The sequence below is a fragment of the Poecilia formosa genome, unplaced genomic scaffold, assembly GCF_000485575.1.
Source record: "Poecilia formosa unplaced genomic scaffold, Poecilia_formosa-5.1.2 Scaffold508, whole genome shotgun sequence".
Lineage (NCBI taxonomy): Eukaryota > Metazoa > Chordata > Actinopteri > Cyprinodontiformes > Poeciliidae > Poecilia > Poecilia formosa.
In genome coordinates, this window is record NW_006800447.1 from 5,595 (window position 1) to 14,718 (window position 9,124).

The window sequence follows — 9,124 nt, forward strand, 5'->3', positions numbered from 1 at the left end:
GTCAGGACTCGATAAAGAATGGTTCTCCACTGTCAGTGGGGAATCTGTTCAGGCGATGTCAGGTATCCTGATCGTATTTGTGGAACTAAAATTCACAGATTTCCAAAATATGAAACGGGATGCCTAGCTTGGATCAAAGATTGTGGACGACCGCATTTGCAGCTCAACCGTTGGATCAATAAGAACAAATGAGTGTGTGCTGGTGTGAGTATTATTACTTTGCTTTCTTTGTGTTTAGTGAATGGGGATATTTTGAGTGATTGTTTATCCATTTGAGATTCTGCTTTACAGCTTCAGTAATAAAAACATCCATTATGAAAACCTTTTAGCTAAGTACAGCATAACGGCAGTACCGATACAACTTCCACACCTTGAAGCCTGTCTGTTACACAGTCTTACGTTAGCTGAACAGATCAATACGCAATGTGTACCGTTTCTGACATACATTAAAGATTTTATTTTACCTGAAAAGGCTTTTTATTAAACTGTAATCGTGTTAGCCACGCTAGCACCGAGTGTCAGGCCTAGGCACACTCAAACATTTGCCAACAGAAATCACTGATTTCAAAAGTAACCCTCAAAACCAGGAATGCCGACTTACACAGTCTTGCAAGAACAATAGGCATCAGTGATCTTGTCCACAGTATATTTATGCTGAGGGTGTGAGGATCTGCTGTTTTTCTCATCGACCGGTAGCTTTTCGTTGTGACGCACACAATATTGGAGGCACCGCGTGGCTCAAACACCTTTATGTCGTCCAAAACAACTTGTTGGTTCCCCTGTCCATTGTCGTGGCAGAAATGCTACACTAATCGACTAAGAAATACTCTGCAGAGAGTCAGTCGAAATGAAAGACGCCATGTTTACATAGACACTAAGCTCCGAGGCTTTGTTTGAGCCATGCAGCCGTGGGATTTTAGGGGGCGTTTCTGGGCGGAGCTTGGTAAGGTCCATTGTCCACCCCAAAGAAATAATGAAAGAAACGCTTGTATTTAAACAATATCAATATAAAAAAGGCAATAGAAACAAAGAACAAAGTAAATCTGCCATTCATCTAAGAAAAACATAAGAATTAATTTTTAGGTCCCCCCCATCATTGTTAGAACAATGGTTCAGTCCAAAGAGTAGGAGGAGCAACAGCTGCCCTGCTGAGCGGCACAGGCTCCGCTAAGGGAGGAGCTAGCTGTTAGCTAGCTGTTAGCTAGCTGTTAGCTGTGGCTCTGCAGCACTAACAAAAAAACCTCCAGTAAGTAAATACCTAAAACAAAAGACATGAAACATCTTTTATTTACTTTCATTGCTGATAGGAAGAAGCACATTGACAATAAACAGTTTGTTATTTCATTACTTTGGCTGAATGATGATAAACTGCCTCCTTATGTCTTGGAAATCAAAACTGGCTAAGCTGCTACATTGCTTTCATAGACTTAGCTCCTTTTTCTGTAGAAGATAGACAATATTTCAGTTATATTTAGCTCTCTAACTCTTACTTTAATAAGAAGAGTTTGAAATTTGAGCAGCTGAGCGTTAGCATTAGCCGACAGCTCAGTATGGGAGCCGAGAGCAGAGGGGCGACTGCAGCTGGCAGTAAAACAAAATAAATTACGTATTTATTTCTTACCATCTTCAACATAGAGCCTTTAAAACCACAAAATAAAATCTGAATATTGTTCTACAAAACTCTGGTGCTGACCTTTATGTTTAAGTTATGATACTTCCCAGATATTCAATTCCAACAGATTTATAGGTTCTCAGCCATCCAGGACATGAAAAACCCATCAAAAATATAAGTTTAAAGCAACTTAGGTTATAATTTAAATAACATATGACTTGTATTGAGAGCCACTGCAATAAATAAATTTTTATGAGGAATTTTATTAAGTGGAGTTACTTATTAAAACATTTTATTTAGAGCCTCAAGTTTTTGTAAAGGTGTAGCAGAGATTAGATCAGTGACTGAACCAAACTTGTATCTAAGCAACATTTGATTCTTAGTTTGACTCTGCGGGTCTCAGCAGGTTGTTTACTGAGAAAAACACTTTGGTTATTTATTGCTACTTACTAGTCATTTTTGGTGGTGCAGCTTGAACACAATAAAAACATAAAATTAAACCACATTTTACTGTAACTTTGCTGACCCTCCCCAAAATTGTTCTTAAAAAATGTCCCTGTTTATGGTCCCCGCAATAATGAAATGGGATTTACGCCTGTGTGTATGTGTGTGTGTGTGTGTGTTGCTGTGGCTGCTGACCAGCAGGGACATGAAGAACTTGTGCAGGTAGATGATCTGGATGCAGCCCAGACTCAAGGTGACCTTCCCGTCCACCTTTGACATGTCTCTGTATCCGTCTCCCTGCGTCGCCCCCGGAAACAAGGACAGCTTGAAGCTGAACACCTCCTCGCCTACGATGGACACTGCCTGTTGGATGGAAGAAGGTTACACCACTTCCTGTTGCTGCTTGCTGCAGCCTCAGCAGATGGCGTCCCGTCCCCGTGTCTTGCTGACCTTCCTGTGGACGGTCTTGGGGTTGGCGTCTGTCACCATGATGTCTCTGAGGCGGGCGAACACCTCCGTCTCCTTCGCCTGCATAAACACCGAGGCGTCGACACCTGAGAGGAGGCGACACGGGTTAGGTTAGATCGGTCCTTCGACAGGAAGTCAGCTGACAGGAAGTGATTCATACCCTGGACTCTGATGTCAGCAATGCTGCAACAGTCATCGCACACCTCAACATGGAAGCAGCCCAACATGGCAAAGAGCCTGAACCTGAAGATGCCGCTGCCATCTTTACTGCCTTTAGACTCTGCAGAGCAGCACACACACACACGGAAGCTTAGTGGAAGAAGAAACTGTTAGAAAAAGCAGCAGTGGGAAAACTGAGGATCAGTGCTGAACAAAGTTTTATTCCCAGTGATTTGTGGAAAAGATTAACTATAATGATTTTCTGGTTGATGAAACATTTGGGATTAAAGGAGAAGTTTTATGTTTTTAGTGCCAATTTATAGAGAAATCCAGTGAATATGTTACATTCAGCTGGTACAAAAATGCTACACATATTAAATATGACAAAACCAGTTTGACTTCCTCATTTAGCGCCTTGAAATTAGGCATCTGTCTCTTTAAGAATCTCCTGCTCTTTCTGAAGCTCCGCCTCCAGGAAGTCATCCCAACATGGCTCCTCTATTAAGCCTTTCACGTTTTTACCAGCGTTGGTCTGAGCAGCAGCCCCTATGATGATCTCAGCAGCTGTTTGCTAATTGCTGCTGGCTAGTTTGAAGGAGCTGAGCGGGGGAGGAGCTGCGCCTCAAAGGCGGGGCTAGGTCCACCCAGGTGTTTTGTGTTCTCCCACAAGCCAGCGTACCTAACCCAGCATGTGTGGGTGTTGTACAAGAAGAAAGGTGTGTTTTCGTTCAGCTTTGGTCAACTTTGGTTTTGGCGCTTTTGAAAGTTTGCAGTGAGCTCACACTCGCTGAGCTAGCGATGCGGCTTGGCGTGCCCTCCGTTGTGCTCAGGTGAAGGTGTCAGCTGCAAAGTGAGTTCAGAGAGCTGAGATAGACAAGTCTCCGTAGCGGGGGTAGTATCGCTGGCGGAAACACAGGGCAAGCACTGATGACCTTTGACTTGTCCATGCTAACAGCTAATGTTCCATCTCTCCACAGAGGAATAATGTTGCTCAAACTAAACCATTATTTTAGACCTGCCTGGCATATGAATAGTTGAGGGTTTACCTGTGGGTGGAATGGACCTTAATATGAGTTTAATAGTAAAATAAACTGGTTGATGATATTATAGTTTATTGAGAGCCATCAGGTGATCCAGACTCACCTGTCCAACTCTGCTGTGTCTTCTGGACCTGCTTCTCAGCGTCCTGGTCCCGCGTGGTGCTGAGCCGTGGTGGCACGGCGCTGTTCAGATAGCTAATGGTCGCAAGCAGAGCCTTGGTGTGAAGCAGGAAGTCCAGAGAGGAAACTTCCACCTGGAACAGCAGAACCACCTGTAACACCTGGATAGCAACGGCACCTGCCTGGAAACCGTGAAGCACTAAAACCCACCTTCAGCGTCTGCTCCGTGTTGCTGAACATAGTCTGGAAACTGGGACCGTTGGGGTCGGCCTGCAGCGACACAAACAGAGCAGCTAGCCCCTCCCACTTAGCTGTTAGCCCCCACGAGCCCTTTGCTCCTCACACAGTAAATCAGCCCAAGCACACCTGAGGGTTGGTCAGCTCACCTTGATGAACTCCACCTTCAGCAGGTTGGAGTCCTGCTGCTGGGAGGAGTTGATGAGGTGGAGAGGACCGCTGCCCCCTGAAAGGTCAAACACCAGATTCAACCAACGCTGAGACAGTGAACCGCTTCACAAGAGCCCAGAGCCAAAGATCCGGTTCTGAACCCGGACTCTTCTGGGGCAGCAGGTGATGAAGACCCTGGAGTCTTCATCGCATTTAAGGTGATGAAGACTCCCAGCTGAGGAAGGTCAGCAGCTCCTCTGGATGCACAGCATCTCCAGACATTCAGGTGAGACGGATGTGGAGGCGTGGCCAGCACGATCAGGACTTTAACTGAGCCGTAGAGGGTGAGGTCAAAGGTCACACCCAGATGTGTCAGACAACATCTGACTTTAGTGTTGGGAGAAGAGTTTTTCTGTCCAACAGGACCCAGAGCAGAACCGGGTCAGAACCTCCAGAACAAACAGCTTCATGATGTGAACCATAAACAGTTGTCTTGTTCCGAACCGGCCGCAGAAACAATCGGGTCGACCAAAACCAAGATCTCGTCTTTGTTCCAACTTTGCGTCATGAAACTGAGAAATTTTATTTTCTATGCTTTGATATTTCGGCTCCAACTTCACTTCAGGCAGAAAGGGCGAAAAGTTTTATTCAATGTCCTGAAAAAAATCTGAACTTTTATTGAACTTAGTCAGCAAGAACCAGAAGCAGCCAGAACCTGCCGCGTCAGCACGTAGCAGCTCAGCTCACCTGGAACATCACAGTAGTCGACGGCAACGCGCCGCAGGTATGCAGCGACGCTCTGATCGAAGCTTCGCAGTTTCCCTTCGGCTCCGAGCTGGGAGACATTGAAGGACAGAACCGTCTTCTCCTGGTCCTCCTGCCGGGTCAGCTCCAGCAGAACCTGAAGACATGAGGTCAGAGGTCACTCCACGCTGACCCCAGCAGCCACCTCAGCCCAACCACCCAGCAGCACCAGCTGACCTCTCTGAGCTCGAACTTGAAGTGAACGTTGATGAGTTCCTCCTCAGCCGACCGCTGGAGATCCGTCAGTTTCTCACCGCCGTCTTCTTCAGAGTCTGGAGGACAGACGGATGGCGAGGACAGATGGTGAGACAGCGTCCTGTCCGGGTCCAGAGTCGGAGCGAAGCAGCAGCTCACCTGTCTCGAAGGCGTCCAGGAAGGCGGGGCCGAGACTCTGAGCCAGAGGACGCATCGTCGCCAACGGCAACACCTGAGATGTTTCAATCAGAAGCTACTTCAGATATTTGTTCAGTTTTGTCACATAAATGAACAAAATAAATGAACAGTTATTCCTGTTTCCCTGAATGTTTTTTCTCATCTAAACTCTCCTCCAGTTTTCACGTTAGTTATTTTATAAATCACCGTTTCACAAACATCTGCAGTGAATGATGCAGTGGGTTAGGGATTGGACTAGGACAGCTGACCTTCTCGGTGGTGGTGGAAGGAGCAGAGCCGGCCGTGGGCAGCGGGATGCTCTCCACCAGCTCCATGACGTTCTGGATCTTCTGGTCTGAGATTCTGACATGCATCAGCGGCAGCTCGCCGGACACCTTGAACCTGCGCACAGGAAACGGCGTCAGCATTGCAGCCGGGCAGCGAGGCGGGGCCAGGGGTCTTACCTTGGCATGCGGACGTCCTTCTCCACCATGCACTTGGCCAGGTGTAGTGTGAGGTCCATGGGCTGCAGGATGTGCTGCGCCGAGGAACTCTGCAGCCGCGCCGTCTTCCAGGCCTCTCCTGAAAGCAGTTTGCTGCCTCAGATCATCTGCATCAACTGAATCTGAAGCTGACCTGCTGTGTGACCCCTGACCTGACTTGCTGTAGAGCAGCTGGACCTTCCTCAGCCCCACGTCGTACCGTTCATAGGCTCGATCCATGATCTCCTCCAGAGACGAGGGAGACGATGAACTCCGACTGCTCTGGTCCACGCTGTACAGCTGCAACACAACCCGAGTTAAACCGTTGCTCCGTCCCTCAGCAAGAATGGAGCGTTCGGTTTTGACCAAATAGCCCTGAACTCTGACTAAAGATGTTAAAAACTCAGGAAACATGGAGACATTTCAACAAAGTCAGAGGCAAACGAAGCTGACCTGGAAGCTACCGAAGTCCACGATCAGCAGGTCTGACTCGCTGCTGTAGAAGCCGGACTTTGGTACGATCAGGTACGACGGCTTCAGGTCGATCTTCAGATCCAGGACCTTCCGTGTTTCAATGACGTGAGACAAACCTGCAAAGACCAGAACCAAGCAGAGACTGATGGTGGAGCCAGCTGCTCTGATCCAGCGTCTTGCTGCTGGTCTCACCTGCAGCGGTCTTCTCTTTGATCTCCTCCAGTTTGGACAGTGTGGCCGACGTCAGGACCTCCAGGTCCACGCCTTTCCCCGTCTTGAAGAACTCCACCATACTGTTGACAGTCACCTGGAGGATGCAGTGGAACATTTTAAGGTTACTATGGTTACTTAAGGTTACTAACGCATGTGGACAGTCTTGTTAAGTCTTTTCTCTGGCCTCTGTATTACAATAAAGTATTTCAATTGTTTCTTTGCTTGCACCTTGAATGTTCCATTTCCCTTATGAAAGAAGATGCATATGCTTGCAATCGGTTTTGCAACAAAGTAGATGACCAAACTCCCTATGAAGCTCCGGGCTCAGAGTCTTCCAACACTAAGAAACATTCAAATACCGATTAAGATTATATCAATTCTTCCTCTGGTTCTCTGGTTTTTGAAACAGCTTTTCTTCACTTTGTTAAAGAAATTTCCACAACAAGGAGAAGCAGGCCAACATGGAGCGGACACACCGTGAAGAGCTGGCTCAGACTTGACCTTTCACCCTCAGAAGCCGCTCTCCTCCAGGTCCCTTCAATCTAAAGACCCAGAAGTGTTCTGCTAAAAGGCTCTGAACTGCCATAATTATATCCAATGAAAGTGAGACAGTTTGTTCTCTCGTCACACAGAAAGATTCCTTAACTGGCTGACTGGCCCAAGTCTGGCTTTGATTGGCTGAAATGAATCTTTTGAGGACTCCTTCCCCTGAAGCAGTCAGGTTCTGATGCCACTGAAGAGAAACTGGGTCACCCTGTTTGAATCCATTTTTTACAAATGCTTTACTGAGATTTTTAGTGGTCTTAATTTACCACTAGAGCCTCAAGCAGGAATCGAACCCAGGATAACCAGACTACAGCCCCACCCAGCGCCCTGATGCTTTAACCGTCGCTTGGTTCTGAATGGACCGGAAAGCTGGGAAAGAGACCTCAGAGGGCTGGTGCCTACAGATGGCTGAGGCAGCAGAACCACAGAGCTGAGGCTCTATGGAAAGTGAAAACACTCTTCTGACCTACTGATGACCTTCCTCTGCTCCAGTTTTCCAACTCAGGAGTAAAAAGCTGACAAAACGATGGAGGTTCTGATTATGTGAACGTCTAGTATCAGAACCCAAAAACCAATAGCGAACCTGGCGAAGACGGAGAAATTCTGCACTGTCATAAATGTAACAGCTCTAATCAGAAAATATTCAAAGTATTTAGACCTTGCCCCAGCTTACCTCTCTGAGCTTCTTCACCCCCTACATACCCCATCGGTCTCTCAGGGCAGATCAGCTGCTCCTGGAGGAACCGAGGTCCAGCAGGAAGCTCAGAGGGGACAGAGCTTCTCTGTCAGGGGCCCCATATGGAATGACTTGCCTTTGCAGGTCAGAGAGGCCCCTTACCTGTCCACTTTTAAAGCTCGTCTTAAAACCCATCTATTTTACTTGGCTTTCAACTCCAGCAGGATCTAGTTTTAAATTGTATGTTTGTTTTTAAACTGTAAGAGTTTTTATTTATTTATTTATTTTTATTTTATTTTTTTTTGTATTGTTATGTTGTGTTTTAATGTGCAACACTTTAAAACACAACAGTATCAGCTGTGGTTGTTTTAAAGTGCTTTATAAATAAAGTTGCTATTCAGATCTAAATATTTGCCTCAGCAGCGCCACCAACACTAAAACATGCAAGAGAGGCTTTCTTTGCGGATGTCATAAACAAAACCATTAACAATGCTCCAGCTTTATTTGCTACTGTTGACGGGTTCACAAACCCTCCTATGACGTTACCACCTGAACTTCAATCTAATGCCTGCAACAAGTTTTCAGCTTCTTCTCAGAGAAAATTCAAAAGATCAGAGGATTAATCTGCACATCCACTCTAAAGCCAGTACCAATGCGGAGCCCAAACAAAACAAATGCAGGAAAAATGACCCAATTCCAGCTACTTCATTATAAAACCTTAGAAGAAATGATAAGTCAGTGAAGCTCCAGTTCCGATCCTCACTTTTCTTTAAGAAAGTCCTGCCTGTCATTAATGATCGGATCCGAATAGTAACTCATCGCTCCCTTCAGGTGTTTTCCCTTGGAAACAGCAGCTATCAAACCACTGATAAAATCACTACTGCAGAACTACAGGCTGACCTCTGACCTCTGACTCATCAGCAAAGTTACTGAAAAAGCTTCAACAGTTAAATAACTTCCTAACGATAACCAGTCGCTTTGACTGCTTCCAGTCTGGTTTCCATGGTTACCACAGCATGAACACTGGCCTCAGTGGCGCAAAAAGTGGGTATGCAGCGCATGCAACGCATAGGGGCGCTGCACCAGAGGGGGCGTCAAAACCCCGTCTGGAGGGGCGGCGCCCCGATGATGCCTTCGCATACACTTCACCGCGTCCTAACGCTCCTTCACCTCGCACACATGTAAATGTAAATGTAACGAGTTTTACCTTTCACGTGTCTTCGTCTTGGGGGGGCGGCGACTGTATGTTTTCGCATCCACCTGAATAATATGTAGTTGCGCCCCTGACTGGCCTAGTCAAAGTGTTCAATGACATCCATATAAATAC

The 9,124-nt window shown here is 46.5% G+C and overlaps 1 protein-coding gene across 1 annotated transcript in view; it reads right to left on the minus strand.

The window, feature by feature from the left end:
• Positions 1-6,690, minus strand: part of LOC103156914 (vacuolar protein sorting-associated protein 13C-like) — a 12,127-nt gene extending 5,437 nt beyond the window's left edge. Inside the window, exons 1-14 of the mRNA XM_007579128.2 lie at positions 6,555-6,690; positions 6,342-6,478; positions 6,062-6,188; positions 5,871-5,988; positions 5,676-5,808; positions 5,389-5,461; positions 5,212-5,306; positions 4,978-5,131; positions 4,230-4,306; positions 4,054-4,113; positions 3,827-3,977; positions 2,685-2,804; positions 2,507-2,610; positions 2,252-2,419 (exon numbers count right to left, since the gene is read on the minus strand). Coding sequence (XP_007579190.2) covers positions 2,252-2,419; positions 2,507-2,610; positions 2,685-2,804; positions 3,827-3,977; positions 4,054-4,113; positions 4,230-4,306; positions 4,978-5,131; positions 5,212-5,306; positions 5,389-5,461; positions 5,676-5,808; positions 5,871-5,988; positions 6,062-6,188; positions 6,342-6,478; positions 6,555-6,690 — 1,653 coding nt within the window. The remainder of the gene's footprint in view (positions 1-2,251; positions 2,420-2,506; positions 2,611-2,684; positions 2,805-3,826; positions 3,978-4,053; positions 4,114-4,229; positions 4,307-4,977; positions 5,132-5,211; positions 5,307-5,388; positions 5,462-5,675; positions 5,809-5,870; positions 5,989-6,061; positions 6,189-6,341; positions 6,479-6,554) is intronic.
• Between the last annotated feature and the right edge of the window lie 2,434 nt (positions 6,691-9,124).